Raw genomic sequence first — 22,142 nt, 5'->3', positions numbered from 1 at the left:
ACTCTGAGGACACACTGACTCTGAGGACACACACTGTCTCTGAGGACAGACACTGACTCTGAGGACACACTCTGACTCTGAGGACACACACTGACTCTGAGGACACACTGACTCTGAGGACACACACTGTCTCTCAGGACAGACGCTGACTCTGAGGACACACACTGACTCTGAGGACACACACGGACTCTGAGGACACACACTGACTCTGAGGACACACTCTGTCTCTGAGGACACACACTGACTCTGAGGACACACTCTGTCTCTGAGGACACACACTGACTTTGTGGACACACTGAGGACACACACTGACTCTGAGGACACACTCTGTCTCTGAGGACACACGCTGACTCTGAGGACACACTCTGTCTCTGAGGACACACACTGACTCTGAGGACACACTCTGACTTTGAGGACACACTGAGGACACACACTGACTCTGAGGACACACTCTGTCTCTGAGGACACATGCTGACTCTGAGGACACACTCTGACTCTGAGGACACACTCTGTCTCTGAGGACACACTCTGACTCTGAGGACACACTCTGTCTCTGAGGACACACTCTGACTCTGAGGACACACACGGACTCTGAGGACACACACTCACTCTGAGGACACACACTGTCTCTGAGGACACACACTGACTCTGAGGACACACTCTGTCTCTGAGGACACACTCTGACTCTGAGGACACACTCTGACTGAGGACACACTCTGTCTCTGAGGACACACTCTGACTCTGAGGACACAATCTGTATCTGAGGACACACTCTGACTCTGAGGACACACACGGACTCTGAGGACACACACTCACTCTGAGGACACACACTGTCTCTGAGGACACACACTGACTCTGAGGACACACATGGACTGTGAGGACACACACTCACTCTGAGGACACACACTGTCTCTGAGGACACACACTGACTCTGAGGACACACTCTGACTCTGAGGACACACAATGTCTCTGAGGACACACACTGACTCTAAGGACACACTGTCTCTGAGGACACACACTGACTCTGAGGACACACTCTGACTGAGGACACACTCTGTCTCTGAGGACACACTCTGACTCTGAGGACACACACTGTCTCTGAGGACACACTCTGTCTCTGAGGACACACACTGACTCTGAGGACACACTCTGACTCTGAGGGCACACACTGACTCTGAGGACACACTCTGTCTCTGAGGACACACTTTGACTCTGAGGACACACACTGACTCTGAGGACACACTCTGTCTCTGAGGAAACACACTGTCTCTGAGGACACACTCTGACTCTGAGGACACATGGACTCTGAGGACACACACTCACTCTGAGGACACACACTGTCTCTGAGGATACACACTGACTCTGAGGACACACTCTGTCTCTGAGGACACACACTGACTCTGAGGAAACACACTGACTCTGAGGACACACTCTGTCTCTGAGGACACACTCTGACTCTGAGGACACACTCTGACTGAGGACACACACTGACTGAGGACACACTCTGTCTCTGAGGACACACTCTGACTCTGAGGACACACTCTGACTCTGAGGACACTCTGACTCTGAGGACACACTCTGTCTCTGAGGACACACTCTGACTCTGAGGACACTCTGTCTCTGAGGACACACTCTGTCTCTGAGGACACACACTGACTCTGAGGACACACACTGTATCTGAGGACACTGTCTCTGAGGACACACACTTACTCTGAGGACACACTCTGAGTCTGAGGACACACACTGAGTCTGAGGACACACTCTGTCTCTGAGGACACACACTGACTCTGAGGACACACACTGACTCTGAGGACACACTCTAACTCTGAGGACACACACTGACTCTGAGGACACAATGTCTCTGAGGACACACACTGACTCTGAGGACACACTCTGTCTCTGAGGACACACTCTGACTCTGAGGACACACTCTGATTGAGGACACACTCTGTCTCTGAGGACACACTCTGACTCTGAGGACACACACTGACTCTGAGGACACACTCTGACTCTGAGGACACACTCTGTCTCTGAGGACACACTCTGACTCTGAGGACACACACTGACTCTGAGGACACACTCTGTCTCTGAGGAAACACACTGTCTCTGAGGACACACTCTGACTCTGAGGACACACACGGACTCTGAGGACACACACTCACTCTGAGGACACACACTGTCTCTGAGGATACACACTGACTCTGAGGACACACTCTGTCTCTGAGGACACACACTGACTCTGAGGAAACACACTGACTCTGAGGACACACACTGTCTGTGAGGACACACTCTGACTCTGAGGACACACTCTAACTCTGAGGACACACTCTGACTCTGAGGACACACTCTGACTCTGAGGACACACTCTGTCTCTGAGGACACACTCTGACTCTGAGGACACACTCTGACTCTGAGGACACACACTGTCTCTGAGGACACACACTGACTCTGAGGACACACTCTGACTCTGAGGACACACACTGACTCTGAGGACACACACTGTCTCTGAGGACACACTCTGTCTCTGAGGAAACACACTGTCTCTGAGGACACACTCTGACTCTGAGGACACACACGGACTCTGAGGACACACACTCACTCTGAGGACACACACTGTCTCTGAGGATACACACTGACTCTGAGGACACACTCTGTCTCTGAGGACACACACTGACTCTGAGGAAACACACTGACTCTGAGGACACACACTGTCTGTGAGGACACACTCTGACTCTGAGGACACACTCTAACTCTGAGGACACACTCTGACTCTGAGGACACACTCTGACTCTGAGGACACTCTGACTCTGAGGACACACTCTGTCTCTGAGGACACACTCTGACTCTGAGGACACTCTGTCTCTGAGGACACACTCTGTCTCTGAGGACACACACTGACTCTGAGGACACACACTGTATCTGAGGACACTGTCTCTGAGGACACACACTTACTCTGAGGACACACTCTGAGTCTGAGGACACACACTGAGTCTGAGGACACACACTGACTCTGAGGACACACACTGACTCTGAGGACACACTCTGACTCTGAGGACACACTCTGACTGAGGACACACTCTGTCTCTGAGGACACACTCTGACTCTGAGGACACACACTGTCTCTGAGGACACACACTGACTCTGAGGACACACTCTGACTCTGAGGACACACACGGACTCTGAGGACACACACTCACTCTGAGGACACACACTGTCTCTGAGGATACACACTGACTCTGAGGACACACTCTGTCTCTGAGGACACACACTGACTCTGAGGAAACACACTGACTCTGAGGACACACTCTGTCTCTGAGGACACACACTGTCTGTGAGGACACACTCTGACTCTGAGGACACACTCTAACTCTGAGGACACACTGTCTCTGAGGACACACACTGTCTCTGAGGACACACACTGACTCTGAGGACACACACTGACTCTGAGGACACACACTGACTCTGAGTACACACACTGACTTTGAGGACACACTCTAACTCTGAGGACACACACTGACTCTGAGGACACACACTGAGGACACACACTGACTCTGAGTACACACTCTGACTCTGAGGACACACTCTGACTCTGAGGACACACTCTAACTCTGAGGACACACTGTCTCTGAGGACACACACTGACTCTGAGGACACACTCTGACTCTGAGGACACACTCTGACTCTGAGGACACACTCTAACTCTGAGGACACACTGTCTCTGAGGACACACACTGACTCTGAGGACACACTCTGACTCTGAGGACACACTCTGACTCTGAGGACACACTCTGACTCTGAGGACACACACGGACTCTGAGGACACACACTCACTCTGAGGACACACACTGTCTCTGAGGATACACACTGACTCTGAGGACACACTCTGTCTCTGAGGACACACACTGACTCTGAGGAAACACACTGACTCTGAGGACACACTCTGTCTCTGAGGACACACACTGTCTGTGAGGACACACTCTGACTCTGAGGACACACTCTAACTCTGAGGACACACTGTCTCTGAGGACACACACTGTCTCTGAGGACACACACTGACTCTGAGGACACACACTGACTCTGAGGACACACACTGACTCTGAGTACACACACTGACTTTGAGGACACACTCTAACTCTGAGGACACACACTGACTCTGAGGACACACACTGACTCTGAGGACACACACTGAGGACACACACTGACTCTGAGTACACACTCTGACTCTGAGGACACACTCTGACTCTGAGGACACACTCTAACTCTGAGGACACACTGTCTCTGAGGACACACACTGACTCTGAGGACACACTCTGACTCTGAGGACACACTCTGACTCTGAGGACACACTCTGACTCTGAGGACACACACTGACTCTGAGGACAGACACTGACTCTGAGGACACACACTGTCTCTGAGGACACACTCTGTCTCTGAGGACAGACACTGACTCTGAGGACACACACTGTCTCTGAGGACACACTCTGTCTCTGAGGACACACACTGACTCTGAGGACACACTCTGTCTCTGAGGACACACTCTGCAAACAGAGAGATTGAGATGTACTGGGTGAGTTAGAGGCTGAGATCCACTTCACCAACCAGACATTGATTTAAACTTCCCTTATCCTTCCCTTTAAGGAGAGTGTGCACCACACAACAGTGTAGAGTCACTGTGGTGAGTGTTCAAGTCCCAGAGGGGGGGGGGGGCTGTCACAAGGTAAATCTGGAAACTATCTGTCCCCCAAATAAATATGTATTTCACAGGATGAAGCTACTTAAAGGATCAAAGTATTAAAGTATGTGAGGTTCTCCTCCGCTAACACTCCCAGTACATCAGTATCAGTAAGTGGAGCAGATGCAGTCTGTGGTACTGGGAGCACTTTACGGGTCAGGCTGGTTCTGTTGGGCTCCAGCAGCTGACAGAGGTTCATCCTCTGAGGAGAATCTAGATCTTTCAGAAGCTCATCAGAGGAGCTCAAAGGATCTTGTGGGTCTCTGAAGACCCTGGTCCTCCTCAGAGACTCGAACCATCCACACCAGCTCCACGGATCCTCTAAGAACATGATGTCATGGTTCAAAGGAAGGGATTGGTCAGTGGGCGGAGCTTTATACTGTTTGATCTCTTATCTCCAACTTAACCTGGAGCAGGTCAGCTGCTCCGTGTAAGTTACCGTGGTGATTTACCTGATAACAAGTCAACGAGCTTCGTTGGACTGAAAACTCAGAATTAAACCTGAAGTTACCTGATGACCACAAAATTGTGTTGTTGACAGGTTTGTTTTGTTGACGTTTGGTAAAAACAAATACTGACGGACAAACGTTTCACTTCAAATGAATCTGACCTCTGGGATGGGGGAGGGGCTCCGTGTTGTGTGTTATATATATATGACAGCTATATTTAAACTTCTGTTGCCCCCAGACTCACACACACACACACACACACCAAATAAACTGTCACAGCAGCAGCCACATATATCAAAATACAATAAAATACAAGGTAAAAATACACAAAAGGGAAAATAAAATACACAAAGTGCTGTGGAAGATACGACAGGAAGTGGTGACACTGGTCTGTGTCTGGATCTAACAACAGGTGATAAATGAAGAAGAGACGGAGCAGGGGCTGATGGGAGATGGAGTTGAATCACTTGTGTGTGAAACCTGTAGAACGTCTCTTACCTGGTTCAGGATCAGAGTCCGTCCATGTCCTCCGTCAGTCCCACACGCTTCAGAACCTGCAGGGGACTCTTCAGTTCTGAAGTCCCACTCCAGGTTCTGGTCTTTGCCTCGTGGTCGTTCACAGCTGACGACTGAGCTTCAGTTTCTAAATAAATCACCAACAACCAACAGCTGCAGACCCACACACACACACACACAGAGAGAGAGAGAGACACACACACACACACACACACAGAGAGAGAGAGAGAAACACACACACACACAGAAAGAGAGAGACACACACACACACACAGAGAGAGAGAGAGAAACACACACACACACAGAAAGAGAGAGACACACACACACACACAGAGAGAGAGAGAGAAACACACACACACACAGAAAGAGAGAAACACACACACACACAGAAAGAGAGAGAGACACACACACACACACACACACAGAGAGAGAGAGAGAAACACACACACACACAGAAAGAGAGAGACACACACACACACACAGAGAGAGAGAGAGAAACACACACACACACAGAAAGAGAGAGACACACACACACACACACAGAGAGAGAGAGAGAAACACACACACACACAGAGAGAGAGAGAGAAACACACACACACACAGAGAGAGAGAGAGAAACACACACACACAGAGACACACACAGAGACACACACACAGACACACACCTGGTTCAGGTTCTGCTCGGTGCTCTGCAGCCACAGACCTGGGTTCAGTGAAGTTACATCTCCTGACACATTTCTGGTTTCACAACAGAAATAAACTTTCAGAATCAACAGGAAACTAAAAGCTGTAAAACTGTGGAACATGTGAGTTAATATGTATGTATACTTCAACATGTTCATGAGTTTAAAACAATGATAATATGCCCTGAAACTTGTTTTTAAAGATAAAAATAATAAAATATTATGATAATTAAAATCTTAGTATACAACTGTAGAATTCCTCCAGCAGTGACCTCAGTGAGATGTTGTGAACCTGGAGTCTGGAGCAGGAGCAGAACGGAGGGAAGCAGCGTTTTACAGGCGTCAGCTTTTTGTTCACATCTAATCCGCTGCCTCGGTCCTGCAGACAGTGGCGTCGTAGGGGGGGGGGGGTGGGACTGACTCCCCAAAGGGGAGGGGGCCCTTAAAAAGCCTGAATGATAACAAAATATATATATAATAATAATATTAATTTGATTTCTAAGAATTTATTGAAAATGAATGAAACTGGGTGAATAAATCGATTGATTGACTGAAATTTGTATCCAAAAATAGTGGAGGCTTCCTGAGGTCACCTGTCTCACCCCTACAAACAAATGGTTTAGTCCTTGCCGCACACTTCTTCTGTGAACATAATGGAAGTCAGTGAGTGACTGACTAGTGGAGAAGTGGTGTTCAATATGTCAGGAAAGAAAAGAAATAAAGGAAAGAGAAAGAAAGCAAACAGGGCACACAACTGTTGACAGATTTCTTTCCACAGAAAGGTGAGTCCATCATTAACACACTTTATTTCACCGGCTCGCTGGCTGACTGTGTCGCAGGTTCCCAGTGTCTGATGTTCATATAGCCGAGGGTTTAATTCTCCTTTTACTGAGAGCACATAGTAAAATAACAACTGAACAACGTGGACTCGAACCTGGACGACGTGTCCGTTTACTTTTCTACATCTAGTCAAGTCTCGCTCAAAAACAACAAACCACTTCCGTTGGTGACCCTTCACAATATAAGTCCCATACAGATACACTGCTTATGATGACCGGAAACACAAATTCACTGACCAACCTTTCACAATAAGGCAACTAAATAAAATAGCTTACATTCACACTGGATGACCATACGGAGGGATTATCTTAAAAATGGCCATAAATGTGTGTGTGTGTGTGTAAGAGAGAGCGAGAGAGCGAGAGAGCGACTAACTTTTAATATAACTTCAACCTTTGAGAGGTTTCTTGTGTGATCAGGGTTCGGGAGATTTCATTATTACTTACACTAAATTGCGTATGTACTGTTCATTAGTAACTACCCTAAGAAACACTACAGATTAATTTGTACAGTTGACTGACACAAATGCATGAGGGACATCATGAATCGAGAGAGGAAGGGGGCCCTCAGAGACTGCTTGTGTATAGGGCCCAGAATCTTGTGCTACGCCCCTGCCTGCAGATGTAATAATTCAGTGTCAGGGATCCTTAAACTACTGGAGGGTAGTTCAAGTACTGACTGACGATTGTAAAATAGTTTGGCTGAACTAGATTGAGTTTTGCGTGCTAAAACGTCATTACTATCACAAGCTAGCGTAGCAACGGCCACCGTCATCTTGAAGACTTTCCATTGACAATGAAAACATCTGACACTGTTGTCGTAGACATGTTTAAGATCAACCCAGAGGATTTCTTAAAAACTAAATAAGTGACAACAAGCTGGATCCAAATACCTGATGCTGACTGAGCCGCAGTGTCATCAGTCAGGCAGCAGGAGGCAGCGCTGACAACTGTTTCTCATCAGTTTCCAAGTTTCTCACTTGGCCCCTCCCATACCACCTGGTCCCTCCCCATCTCAATGTGGCCCCTCCCCATCTCACTATACTTTTCACAGAAAAAAAACTTACTGTTACGAAATATTCCAGGAAAAAGTTCCAGGAAAAGGTTCCAGGAAATATTACACAAAAATGTTCCAGGAAAAGGGTTCCAGGAAAAAGTTTGAGGAAATATTTCCAGGCTTTTCCTGGTCGCAGGTCTAATGTGTCGTCATGTCAGATGAGGATCTGTCTCCACGACGACAATCAAAAAGCAGCAACATGTTCACTCAGAGACTTAAACTTTAAAAAATTACTTTTGATTTGGACATTTAGTGAAAGTTATCAAAGTAGAAGTATATAACACATTGGATCTCAGATGTTCACCAACAAACAGAAGTGCAAACATCGCCTCCTTGAGGAAACATGACCACAGTGCGACAGCGAATATGTTTCAAGAGCATTTCTGAATCAACACTGATGCTTAACGACTAAAATGTGTTTGTTTCTTGAACTTGGCCGAGAGGTCATGACCAAACATGACTCGACGGTAAATCCAGAAAAATTGTCTCCAGACAGGAAGTGACGTGTGACCTCTGCTGCAGAGGTCATGTGATCATGTTTACATCACTTGACACGTCGTCAGCTCTGATCACCACAAACTCTCTTCACATCTTCGTCTGTCTTCTTCGTGTGTGTCAGCACTTCTTCACCAGAGAGATTTGTTTTAGTTTCTTCATGTTTGTGTCCCGTGTTAGAAGCTCCTCCCCCCCCCCCCCACTCAGTGAATCAGTGGAGGATCCTCTGCTGTGTTCACACTGCTCCTGGATTTAGACTTTATACAGGAGCTCAGGAGGAGGAAGACAAACTGAGTCTGATCCTCCAGAGAAGATCCAGAGAACTGAGGAGCTCAGTCTGAAGCAGCTTAAGAGACTTTCTTCTAGTGAGAAAATCTAGAGAACTTCATATCACTGTGACCTCTGATCTTTAACCTTGATCACCCAAATCTAATCATGTCATTCGTCAGTCAAACTAAACATTTGAACCAAATTTAAATTCCTTCAAGCATTCATGTTCATAAGAATGAGATGTTGTGACAGACTCTAGCCACTAGGTGTCACCAGAACTGAGAAGCAACATTTGTCAGTATATTAGTTAAATTTGTATTCAAGTCAAGATTGCATATTAAAATACACAGACATTTTTTTTTGTGTGTGTGATGTCAGTTTATTATTGATCAGCTGATCAAAACAGGAAGATACTGATTGGACGGTTGGAAAAAACACAAAAGACATCAGGTGGTTTCTTGGTAAAGGTTCTTATCCTGAGCCAATCAGGTTGCTGCGGCGAGGAGCGAGGTGCCGATGCTTCGGCAGGTGTAACTGTAGCGATTTTTTAAAGGTTGTTGTGAAAAAAAAGACCATAATAAATTGAAATGATATTGAACTAAGATATTACAATTATTTTCATCATTTTTTAATTAATTGAGAAAATACTACATTTGTGGGTCTCTCCCAGCTTGCCGGGGATTCGCAAGAGATTCTGGGAAATTCTCACAGCCCTCGGCTTGATGTGTGGGTCTAAAAAATCCCTGTTTAGAGGGCTGTAGCGCCCGAACACTTGCCCCTCCCCCTCATCCCAACAAGTATCGGCATGAGACACCTTCGGTTCGTACTCTGCGTTCATTTCGTCTGTATTTGTTCACGTCTTATGAAGTTTACAGATCGGGACGACACAGTGGAAAAAGAGAGTGACACTGGAAACCATGGGGGGCAGTGTAGCCACAGTTAAGGAAAGTTGACCATAGCACACGAAGAAGAAAGCAACGTTTACATCATTTGAAACAGACGTATACTTTTTACATGACGCCACTCACACACACACACACAGACTCAAACAAACTACAGTTAAAGTGGATTCAGAGAAGCTCAGGGTCCGTGTGTGTGTGTGTGTGTGTGTGTGTGTGTTTGTGTGTGTTTCAGTCCGTCTGCTGCTCTCAGACATGAATGTGCATCAGAACTTGTTTACGATGAGACTTGAAGTCTTCAGGCACCGTGTCTGAAACGACAACAACACAAAATAATCATAACAACACAATAAGTCACACAATCACAACAACACGTCAGAGTAAAGATGCCTCTGACACATGAACCTCTCGGGGCGTGTTCAGGGTCAGAGGTCGTACCGTTGCATCTGTAGCGCAGGTTGGACCAGATGATGTTTTCCTGGGAGAAGCAGAAGACGCCGAGTCTGCCTCCTCTCATCGTGGTGTCGATCACGACGCCAGAGTCCGCCACCATAGATGTCCCTTCAAACAGCTTCACCCTGACACACAGAGACACACCGGATAGAAAACAAACACGGTGGTTACCATGGTAACTCAGGTTTAACTAACTGGTAGATCACCATGGTAACTGACACTGACCTGAGCATCAACAGCTCAACTAATGACCAATCACATTACTGGAAAACCAGATGTCTGGCGAGTTCAACAGATCCAGGATATCTTTATTAAATGTTTCCTCTGTATGAACTGAAAACATCTTTTCTCCGGATGAGTCTTTCTGTTTAAAAAAGGGAACTTTATTATAACTGTCATTATAACTGCACGAAACTGTATTGTCTGTTTACATCTTCTGTCTCAATTGTGTCAATTGAGTGTTGGGGGCCCCGGAGATGTTTAGAAATTAGAAAGGGCAGAAATTAAGTTGTGTAGGAAAAGAGAGCGACAGATAGTATTATAGTACACTGTAGTACTTGAGTAATACTACAGAGTACACCAGAGTACACTACTCCTCAAAAAACGATAAACAGACCGATATCCAACCTCCCCTTCCTGTCTAAACTCCTGAGAAGGTTGTAGCCAATCAGCTGTGAGAGTTTCTCCAGGAAAGCAATGTGAAGACTTTCAGTCGGGGTTTAGAGCCAATCACAGCACGGAGACAGCCCTGGTTAAAGTCACTAATGAGCTTCTAATAGCTTCAGATGTTTGTGTCTGTCCTCGTCCTGTTAGATCTCAGTGCAGCATTCAACACTATTGACCATCACATTTTATTACAGAGACTAGAACAGTTCATTAGCATTAAAGGAACCGCCCTGAACTGGTTTAAATCCTATTTTTCAGATCGATAAATGATGAGTCATCTGCGCGCACCAGAGTTAACCACGGTGTTCCACAGGGCTCTGTGCTCGGCCCAATTTTATTCTCATTATATAAGCTTCCACTAGGAAACATTATCAGGACACACTCTGTAAATTTCCACTGCTATGCAGATGACGCCCAGTTATACTAACCCTAACCTGAACAATGTAATCAATTAACTAAACTCCAATCACGTCTCAAGGACATAAAAACCTCATCCCTGCAGTCCTTCTGCTTTATTGTGTGTAGATTCAGGATCACTGCTGCAGCCACATGGTGAAACATGATGGTGGATCCTGATGGTGTCTGCTAATGGTGGACTATGATCACAACAAGACACAACATGTCTCCTCACATGGGTCTGATGTGTCTGCTCCTTCATCTCCATCAGACATTCTGTAGAAACACTTTAAACATGAAGTTACAAACTGGTTCTTCTCATGTAGTGAATCCTGTTGTGTTGATGTGTTCAGGTCCATCAGCATCTGTTGGACTTGTGTCCTGGGAGAGGATCCTCACATGGGACTGAGCTTCATTCACTGATCACTAAGTTTCTATTTGACTCTTGTTGAGTTAAGAACAGAGGAAGTTGATCCTTGTTAACATCTATGAGACAAACTGGGATTTGTGAATCTGAGACAAATAAAATGTGATTGATCATTTTGACAGTCAGAATCCAACACACCTGTAGACCTGGTTCAAGGTCTCACCTCATGTATCCGACCTGCGGCCGGTGGCTCAGCTGCCAGCGGTACGACGTCTTGTCCTTCCAGCCAATGTTTCTCGGGTCCTTCCAGAGCAGCTTCACCTCTCCAGGTGTGTCTCCGGTGTGCCACAGAGCGTTCCTCAGAAACTCACCGGGTCCAGTTCCAGACTTTACCGCCTGCAGGGCAGACACGGGAACAGTGTGACGAGTGAGAATCATGAATCGATTCACACTCGTCCTGATGACTCAGTTGCACTCATCAACAACATACTGCAGGTCTGATTAACAAGGGCGGAGGAGAGCTGTAACTCCTCTGATTGGACAGTAGAGTAACACCTTGAGCTGCAGAGCGGGCTGGGCCATGGCTCTGAAGGGGACAGGCTGCCAGTACGTCTGCTCCGTCTGCTTCCACATCACCACATAGAAACTTGACGAGTCCTGGTAACCAAAGATGAAGCCGGCGTAGTCGTCGTCTGTCACCGTGTTGACGTGAAATGTTCCCTCAAAGTCGACGCCGTTGAACGCTGTGTATCCTGCGGACAATCGGGGAGCGGATGGTCTACACTGGGACAAAGACTGAGGACAGGTGAGCGGTGATGTAATAAAGGTTCAGGTGGAAACACGTACCCACGGCGAGACCGGGGTCACTGTTCATCGTCTGGACAATCTCCATCCCCTGGAGAGAGAGAGGAGGTAAACACAATGAGGAAGATCCTTCCTGTTCACACTGTCCTGAACTAAACAGCTCCACCATCAGCTCATCACAAAACTGCTGTGATATGTTGACCGTGGTAACCAGACAGAATTCACTAAAGAATCAACCAAATATAAAAACATGAAAACACATTTGATGAATCTGCAAATAAAAGAGTGACGTGAGGTCAAAGGTCACCTGATTCAGAACCACCCAGTTGGGGTCGATCTGGGCGTCACCCTCTGGGTCCAGGATGACAGTCTGATAGGCCCTGAAGTCAGTCAGTGTGACCTCAGCACTCTCTGGACACACGTCGATCAAATCCACCACGGCGTCGTTGTCAAAGTCATTCTCACAGACGTCTCCGACGCCGTTTGCTGAGGACAGACAAACAGGTCAGAGAGAGAGAGAGAGAGAGAGAGAGACAGAGAGAGACAGAGAGAGACAGGTGAGAGAAACAGACAGATTGCTACCGTCAGAGTCTTTCTGGTTGGGGTTGACGATGAGTCGGCAGTTGTCGTGGTCGTCAAGGACACCGTCATTGTCGTCGTCATGGTCGCAGTCATCTCCAAGGCCGTCGTTATCAGAGTCAAGCTGGGAGCTGTTAGGAATGTCGGGACAGTTGTCTCTGCTGTCCTGGAGACCGTCTCCGTCCCTGAAGTGAAACACGTTTAATAGACGAGTTCAGTTTAGCTTCAGTCAAACTTCAGACAAAGGCTTTAAACAAAGATGGAAGACGATGGACTCCATTTTCTCCAGAAATTAAGCCAAGTATCTCATATACAAATGCTGCTGTTCTTAATTGATGTCATCTTGTCGTCCATCTTTATTTACAGTTTGTGGTATAGACAGATGTGGGCGGGGTTAGTGAGACGTACGTGTCCTGGTTCGTGTCACAAACGTCTCCAACCAGGTCGTTGTCGATGTCCGTCTGACAAAGAGATAAAGACAGACTGTGACCTCTGACCTTTGTTTATGAGTGTGTCTGTGTATATATTATCATATATGACATATGTAGTGAGCATGCTGCGTTCACTGACTCTGGACCGGACTGAACTGCGTTTAATGGCAACCCGCACACAAATACATATATATATGTACATATAGATTTCCAAAATCCTAGCAAAAGCTGTTGCTAACCAGCTATGTGATTACTTATTACTTATTTATATAGACCTTTTCTAGTCTTGGTAACCACTCAAAGTATTTTACATTTTTTACATTTTACATAACATCAGACTGGTTTAAATCATATTTATCACACAGATTTCAGTTTGTTCATGTGAACACTGACTCCTCCATGCACACACAAGTTAGTCATGGAGTTCCACAGGGTTCTGTCCTTGGACTGATACTCTGCTCCCTTTAGGCAACATCATCAGAAAGCACCTCGTACACTTCCACTGTTACGCAGACGACACCCAGCTGTACATATATGAAGCCTGATGAATCTATCAGTTAGTCCAACTTCAGGAACGTCTGAAGAACATCAAGGTCTGGATGACCCAGAACTTCTTACTTCTAAATTCAGACTGAGCTCATTGTAATAGTCCCTAAACATCTGAGAGAAACACTGTGACCAGATAGTCCCCTGGGTGTTAGTTTGGCCCCCAGCTCCACTGTGAGGAACCTGAGTTAGGACCAGGACATGTGACCCACATATAAAACAAGTCTCTAGGACAGCCTTCTTCCACCTGCACAGTATTATGAACATTAGGAACATTCTGTCTCAGAAGGAAGCTGAGAAACTCGTCCATTTGTTCCCTCTAGACTGGATCAGTGTGACTCTTTATTATCAGGACGTCCCAGTAAGTCTGTGAAAAGCCTCCAGTTGGTCCAAGATGCTGCAGCACTGCTGCAGTGAGAGCCACTTCAAAATGAATATGTTCAATGCCAGACATCATTATAAGCAACCTGTATCAGCCTATCCAACCTGGCACACTGAAGAGTGCGCAGGATGATGTGCTTCATCAGGCGTACAGTGCCTCGCTGGGCAGCACAGATTATCCCTGAGGTTTACAGAGTGTTATTATTTATTATTATATTTATGTTACGCTGCTGCATTACATTATCACTCTTTTTACAACTATTCTGTCAGAAAAAAATAAAAGTATTAAAGCCCTGTGGTCGACCTCTGAGGTCATGTGATGTCAGTGTAGAGGGGAACCTGCATGGGGTTACTGAGCTCGGGACAACTGTCGCAGGCATCTCCCACGCCGTCTCTGTCTCTGTCCGTCTGCATTGGGTTTGGCACCTTCGGACAGTTATCAAGAACGTTGGGAATCCCTGCACAGACACAGACACACAGACACAGACACACACACACACACACACACAGCTGAGACGTCTCACTCTGCCCAGTGTGTCTCCTTCAGTGTCTCACACAGATCAACCTGGACATAATGTGCTTTCCTCTCACCATCTCCGTCGATGTCCTGGTCGCAGGCATCTCCCTGTCCGTTGCTGTCGGTGTCCTTCTGGTCGCCGTTGGGGACATTGGGACAGTTGTCGCAAGCGTCTCCAAACGAGTCACTGTCTGAGTTCTGCTGGTCTTTGTTAGGAACCAATCGGCAGTTATCCTGAGGGACAGAGGACATGTGACCACATGGTATCTACAACACACTCTGTGGGCACATTTGGTTTTTGAGGGCGTCTTCTGGCTCACCTCCACGTTCTTGATGCCATCTCCGTCTGCGTCTTCGTCACACTGATCACCGATCCCGTCGTTGTCGGCGTCCTCCTGACCAGAGTTGGGCGTGAACACACAGTTGTCCTTGGGGACAGGGACAGAAACAGAATGTGATGTCACGGGTCACTGGCGTCCGTCACTCATCTCCTCTGTGAGTCTCACCTTTTTACAGTGTTTGTTGTTGTCCATGCAGGGAAGAGAGCGGTCAGGATACCCGTCAATGTCCGTGTCCACGCCGCACGTGTTCCCGTTACCTGCCCATCCCACATTACACTGCAGACACACACACACACACGTCAGGAGTTAATGAAACCATGGCTTTCGGATCAGACTGACTGAGCCTCTGAGCCGGGCAGCAACCTCACCCTGCATGAAACCTCCCCGTTCCTCTCCATGGTGCAGTGGGCGTTGGTGTCACAGGGGTTAAAGTTCAACGCAGCGCAGGAATTCCTGGGGAAGCAACCTGACGTCTGGTTGCCAAGGAAACCAGGTCTACAGCCGCCACACTTGTATGAACCCTGAGAAAGTAAAGAGGTTTGATCCTCTGTCCACCAGGGGGCAGCGACTGACTACTGATCAGACTGTGTCAGAGAAGAAGAAGAAAACTCACCACAGTGTTGATGCAGACAGAGTTCGAGACGCAGGCTTCAGGGAGGTCGACACACTCATCAATGTCTACACACTCCTGAGGACACACACACACACATTGCATCATCATCATGTCCCTCATCAGTTTGTGTGTGTCTTTGTGTGTTTCTCACCTGTTTGTGTGTCTTGGCGTAGTCCAGTCCAGTACCAACCAGTGGCGCCCCCCACAGTCCAGGAGGACAGGGCTGACAGCTGAACCCCCTGATTGTGTTGACGCAGGCGTCAGGAGAGAAACATGGCTTCAGCTCGCACTGAGGGGCGGGGTTATAATAATAATGATAATAATATTACAGTCATCAGGTTTGTACAAATTCATCACAAAGGTTGATTAACAAATTACGTAGCTTCTGTATGATCGTGAGGGAAAGGTTACGATGGATATTAAGTGAATGTAAGTAGAGGAGATGGTTCAGTGATGAATGATAGAGACACAGAGGAGCAGTAAATTACAGACAGAGACATTAACAACTATAACAAATATTTTACGTCCAAACATGAAAAGACCTAAAGTGATCACACAAGGACACGCCCTCTGTGTTAATGCTTATCTTGTTGTTGTTGTTGTGTTTGTGTCGACTCTTGTCTCGTTACCTCGTCGATGTCCTGACAGTGAGTCCCGTTGCCTCTCATTCCTGGCTTACAGGGTCCACAGGTGTATCCTGGGTAATCAAGACTGTCCACACAGGAGACGCCTTTATAACACGGGTTAGGAGAACAACGAGAGCGAGGCTCATGGAAACCTGCAGAGAGAGAGACTGTCTTCAATCAGGTACTCAGTCGTCCACATGGTCCATGTCCATCAGGGCATCAGAGACTCACCACAAACCTGACATTCCAGGATGGTGTTTCTGATCAGAGACATCTCCTTCACCTGAGGACGAGACCATGAGACATCAACTCTACAGGTATGTCCACACTACTGATGTCTCACCTATCCTCTGATGTAATGTCTGTCTCACCTGTTCTCTGATGTCCTGTCTGTCTCATTTGTCCTCTAATGTCCTGTCTGTCTCACCTGTCAAGTTTGTCTCACCTGTTCTCTGATGTCCTGTCTCAACTCTCCAAGGATCTGGTTGAAGATGATGAGCTGACCAATCAGAGCCTTGGTGTGTTCACCTGAGGGATGACATCATCAAAGCAACATGAAATTGATCCGTTTTGATTAATAAAAAAATTATTTAAATTATTGATTAAACTCACCCAGGATGGAGTTCATGTCCCCGACCACTGGAAGACAACAAGAAGACATCATGACTGACAGGTTGGACTGACTCCTGATTCGTTGGGTGGGTGTTAGGGGGTGGGGCCTCAATACCATGGCTCCACTTTATATCACTGATCATCTTTATATACAGTCACTGATCATCTTTATATACAGTCACTGATGGTCTTTATATACAGTCACTGATCATCTTTATATACAGTCACTGATGGTCTTTATATACAGTCACTGATCGTCTTTATATACAGTCACTGATCATCTTTATATACAGTCACTGATCATCTTTATATACAGTCACTGATGGTCTTTATATACAGTCACTGATCGTCTTTATATACAGTCACTGGTCATCTTTATATACAGTCACTGATCATCTTTATATACAGTCACTGATCCTCTTTATATACAGTCACTGATCATCTTTATATACAGTCACTGATCATCTTTATATACAGTCACTGATGGTCTTTATATACAGTCACTGATGGTCTTTATATACAGTCACTGATGGTCTTTATATACAGTCACTGATCATCTTTATATACAGTCACTGATCATCTTTATATACAGTCACTGATGGTCTTTATATACACTCACTGATCCTCTTTATATACAGTCACTGATCATCTTTATATACAGTCACTGATCATCTTTATATACAGTCACTGATCATCTTTATATACAGTCACTGATGGTCTTTATATACAGTCACTGATGGTCTTTATATACAGTCACTGATGGTCTTTATATACAGTCACTGATCATCTTTATATACAGTCACTGATCATCTTTATATACAGTCACTGATCATCTTTATATACAGTCACTGATGGTCTTTATATACAGTCACTGATGGTCTTTATATACAGTCACTGATCGTCTTTATATACAGCCACTGATGGTCTTTATATACAGTCACTGATCATCTTTATATACAGTCACTGATGGTCTTTACATACAGTCACTGATCATCTTTATATACACTCACTGATCATCTTTATATACAGTCATTGATGGTCTTTATATACAGTCACTGATCATCTTTATATACAGTCACTGATGGTCTTTATATACAGTCACTGATGGTCTTTATATACAGTCACTGATCATCTTTATATACAGTCACTGATGGTCTTTATATACAGTCACTGATCATCTTTATATACAGTCACTGATCGTCTTTATATACAGTCACTGATGGTCTTTATATACAGTCACTGATGGTCTTTATATACAGTCACTGATGCTCTTTATATACAGTCACTGATCATCTTTATATACAGTCACTGATCATCTTTATATACAGTCACTGATGGTCTTTATATACAAAACGACTGCCTCAGTCTTATTAATGAGTGGGAGGGGCTAAAGGTGAATTCACCTGAGTTGTAGGCGGAGCCGTCTCCCTGGAACGGACAGTCAGTCAGAGCTCCAGCTTTAGCAACACTGCCTCCTAGAGCCAGTCTGAGGGACTCCACTGCACCCTGAGAGAAAGAGCTGTTTCAGCGATGACTTTTAAAAGTCAATCAATTATCATTGATTGTAAATCATCATTGATTTGTATAGATTGTTGTTAATTATTATTGTTGGCTAAATCTACTCCTGACAGAACCCACGTCTCTGACCTGTAGTCGGGCGTACGCCTTCTGTCCGTGTCTTATCTCCACCCACTCCGCCTCCCTGGGCAGAGGGACCAATGGCGGTAGACCCTGGCTGGAATCGGCTAATCGGCAGTTGACGTACAGCTCCATGTTCATGTTGTCGCGGTGAAGACCTCCGAGCCTCAGGATGATGGAGTGAGTCCGCCCGTCGGCCAGGTTGGCGTTCTGTAGGTTGACCGTGTGGAGCTTCCCATCGGCTCGGACGTAACGAACCAGGACTATGGGAGGAGAAGAAGAGTGACGACGGAGGAGTTCTGACCAATCAGAAAACACGTGTTATTGAAGGACCCTTCCTACCTCCTTTCTTTCTTTCATTCCCCCCTCCTTTGCTTTTCCTGCCTGCCTTCCTTCCTTCCTAACTGTGTCTATCCTCTTCAATGTTGTCATGCACACTGAAGTGTTTTGTCTCTTTGGAGACATTTGAATAAAAACATTTTGAATGACCTTTATTGATTTTTCCCATGACGGCGAGCTCCAGGTACTTCCTGTTGTCCTGTTTGCTGTAGAGACCCAGCAGGACTCCGCCCAGCTTCGCCGGCAGCCGCAACGTCGAGACCACGTACACGTCACTGAGCGTGCTCAGTGCGGCCGACAGCTTCTCAACGGCGGCCGCGCTTTGTCTCGAGTCCTGAAGACCCAACACGTCGATCACTGAGGGGAGAGAAGTCATGTGATGAGCAGCTGTTTTTGTTTTTTAAATTAATCTATCGACGAATCATTGTCACTCTACTCGCTGATGTTCAACGACAGACCATTTTTGTCTACTCATTGTTGCTATGGTTACAGGTAAGAAAAACAGGACGACCTCTGACCTGCAGCAGCTGAACTGATCACAGATCAATTATGTTATTGATGATGGATGACGGCGAAGCTGCAGGTCAAACGTCACAACACAAGGACCAATCATATTCAAGATTAGAACCATAGGTCAGCTGTGACGTCAGAGCAGCTGTCCCAATACTAAAATCAAAACAGATGTTTCCCGCGCCTCGGCTGTCAATCAAATCCATTCATCGATCCTTCGATGATCGATCACTGATCGTTTCAAAATTAAGTTCTCACATAAGGGACCTGTTGTTTGTACTCGAGTACGGAATACTTCTCCACGTACTTCGTTACTTTGTAACGTAGTTAGGGTTCGGTGTCAGTACCTTGAACGTCCGGTGAGTCCAGAACTCCAGAGGCGAGAGGGACACACAAGAGGGACAGAAGCACCGGAAGCATGACGAGAGGAACCGGAGAACCGGAGACGAGCTCAGCAGAACCGGAGATAAGTTCAGCAGCAGGAGCGGAGAACAACCGGAGACGAGTTCAGCAGAACCGGAGAAAAGTTCAGCTGCCGAACCGGAGAACAACCGGAGAAAAGTTCAGCTGCCGAACCGGAGAACAACCGGAGAAAAGTTCAGCTGCCGAACCGGAGAACAACCGGAGACGAGTCGACCGAGCGGCAGCTGAGTCCGGGGACTGAGGACCGAGTAACGTGCGAGTTCACAAGACACAAACTACTGCTGCCGCTGGCGCGCGCTCAACTCTCCTCCACAGGGCTCGTGCGCGTGGAGTTATTAGCATAGAGCGCGCGACTGAAAGTAAACGCACACACACAAGATGAATGATAGGAAAGCTGTTTACTGTGACGTCAATATGGTGTCACTGTAATTACGTCAATTATTTTATTTTATTATTTTTAATACTTTTTGAAGTCAGAGAGCTGAAGGGTCAGTCTCTGACCTGTGATCAGTCCTGCTGCGACCCACCAGAGGCGCCCCACCCACACGAGAGGGAACATGAGACTTTTCATTCAGTTATTTTCCCTAAAATGTTTGATTGAGTTCAACTCTGCACAAATAAAATCTAACTATCAAAAACAAACAAAGATCCAATGACTGCGTCTCTTAAACAAAACGTGGAAATACACATGCGCAGCAGGTTCAAAACAATAAAACACTGTCATTATTTTTACTATGTTTGAAAAAACATGTTTAAATAGGTATAAATATGTATGTATAAATGTTTTTGTTTCTTTCAGCTTCATAAGTTTCAGATTGAAAAATGAAATCAAAGCAAAGAATTCTGTTATTAAGAGACTTAGTAAATGTCAGTTTATTTACACACATAGGTTTTATTGTTGTATGTGGTCTGAAATAAGCACAATGAGTGTGTGTGTGTGCGTGCGCAGTTTAAACTCTGCTGTAGTTTCCTGTGTCGACTCACACTTCACTGTTTGTTTCTCATTCTGGAGCGTTGCCGTGGAAACCTGCATTTAATAGCAGGTGGGGGGTGGGGGGCTCTGTGAACTCAACAGTTATTTAATTAAACCCTGAGGGGGGCGGTAGTCACGCACGCGCACACACACACACACACACACATTCCTGTGTGATGGCGTCATGTGCAGCTGAACGTCTCCGGGGCCAAGACCCAGTCAGGGAAGGTGTGTGTGTCTGTGTGTGACAGTGTTTGTCTGACATATGAATGTGTGACCTTCTATGTAAAAAGCCTTATGATAATGTATATTATGATTTGATGCTATACAAATAAAATTGAAAATCTTCAGAACATGTTCACTCATGAGCCATGTTCCATCAGTCAGTGTTGATGCAGCTGGAGAACACGTCACTAAGAACCCTAACATCCACTGAAGGACCAGTAGAACCCTCCTGAAGGATGGGTATGAACTGTTCAAGGTTCTTGTCCTTCAGGAGATTCTAGAAACCTCCACCTACCACCTGAACCTTCTCAAGAACCTCTAGAACCCTGTCAACACTAAGTCTGACTCATTAGAGCCTCTGAAAAATCCAATAAAATTCTAATAGAACCTGAAGAACCTCCTCAGTCACCATGACAACCTTCTAATGAACCTCTGGAACCTCGTAAAGAACCTGTAGAGCAGGGGTCAGCAACCTAAGGCACGCATGCCATCATTGGCACGCGGCGCCATAATCATTGGCACACATGCGATTTCTTATTAAAGAAATGTTCAAAGGTTTTGACGTCACGCAGCCTGTATTATTTAGCTTGACTGATGTTAACACCTCCCAGCCACTAGGTGCCAGTAATGCGCCATAGGCTCGATGCCAATCGCCATTAAATAATACGAAGAAGAAGAAGCAGCCTCCCAGTTCCCCACATGAATCTCAGTGAGGTGCAGCCGCTCAGGTGTACCGGTGATGTCATGCCCGCTAGCTACAAC

The 22,142-nt window shown here is 46.2% G+C and overlaps 2 protein-coding genes across 2 annotated transcripts in view; both read right to left on the bottom strand.

The window, feature by feature from the left end:
* Positions 1–5,817, bottom strand: part of hjv (hemojuvelin BMP co-receptor) — an 11,293-nt gene extending 5,476 nt beyond the window's left edge. The window contains exon 1 of the mRNA XM_034610448.1: positions 5,680–5,817. The gene's annotated coding sequence lies outside the window, so the exon portion shown is untranslated. The remainder of the gene's footprint in view (positions 1–5,679) is intronic.
* A 4,210-nt stretch (positions 5,818–10,027) lies between these two features.
* Positions 10,028–20,429, bottom strand: thbs3a (thrombospondin 3a). The gene is made up of 24 exons (XM_034611398.1): positions 20,376–20,429; positions 20,107–20,225; positions 19,400–19,606; positions 18,920–19,173; positions 18,676–18,778; positions 17,273–17,299; positions 17,106–17,188; positions 16,892–16,943; positions 16,664–16,812; positions 16,186–16,323; positions 16,035–16,109; positions 15,790–15,942; positions 15,587–15,697; positions 15,401–15,508; positions 15,155–15,314; positions 14,903–15,021; positions 13,614–13,666; positions 13,209–13,390; positions 12,934–13,112; positions 12,669–12,717; positions 12,378–12,574; positions 12,046–12,218; positions 10,379–10,518; positions 10,028–10,251 (listed from the first exon to the last, which is right to left on the bottom strand). Exons 2-24 carry the CDS (start codon positions 20,177–20,179, stop codon positions 10,190–10,192), a joined length of 2,847 nt encoding a protein of 948 aa, XP_034467289.1. The 5' UTR covers positions 20,180–20,225; positions 20,376–20,429; the 3' UTR covers positions 10,028–10,189.
* Positions 20,430–22,142: the final 1,713 nt, after the last annotated feature.

This window comes from Hippoglossus hippoglossus, chromosome 16, assembly GCF_009819705.1.
Source record: "Hippoglossus hippoglossus isolate fHipHip1 chromosome 16, fHipHip1.pri, whole genome shotgun sequence".
NCBI lineage: Eukaryota > Metazoa > Chordata > Actinopteri > Pleuronectiformes > Pleuronectidae > Hippoglossus > Hippoglossus hippoglossus.
The sequence above is the reverse complement of the archived record's forward strand: the minus strand, read 5'-3'. Positions and strand labels throughout refer to the sequence as shown.

What these genes read in the sequence shown, in the direction of transcription:
- thbs3a (XM_034611398.1), bottom strand. Translation starts at nt 20,179, where the DNA reads ATGCTTCCGGTGCTTCTGTCCCTCTTGTGTGTCCCTCTCGCCTCTGGA. An exon ending in GGACTCACCGGACGTTCAAG is followed by an intron (nt 19,607 to 20,106) that starts GTACTGACACCG and finishes CTCTCCCCTCAG; the next exon opens with TGATCGACGTGTTGGGTCTT. An exon ending in CGGCTCCGCCTACAACTCAG is followed by an intron (nt 17,300 to 18,675) that starts GTGAATTCACCT and finishes GTTGTCTTCCAG; the next exon opens with TGGTCGGGGACATGAACTCC.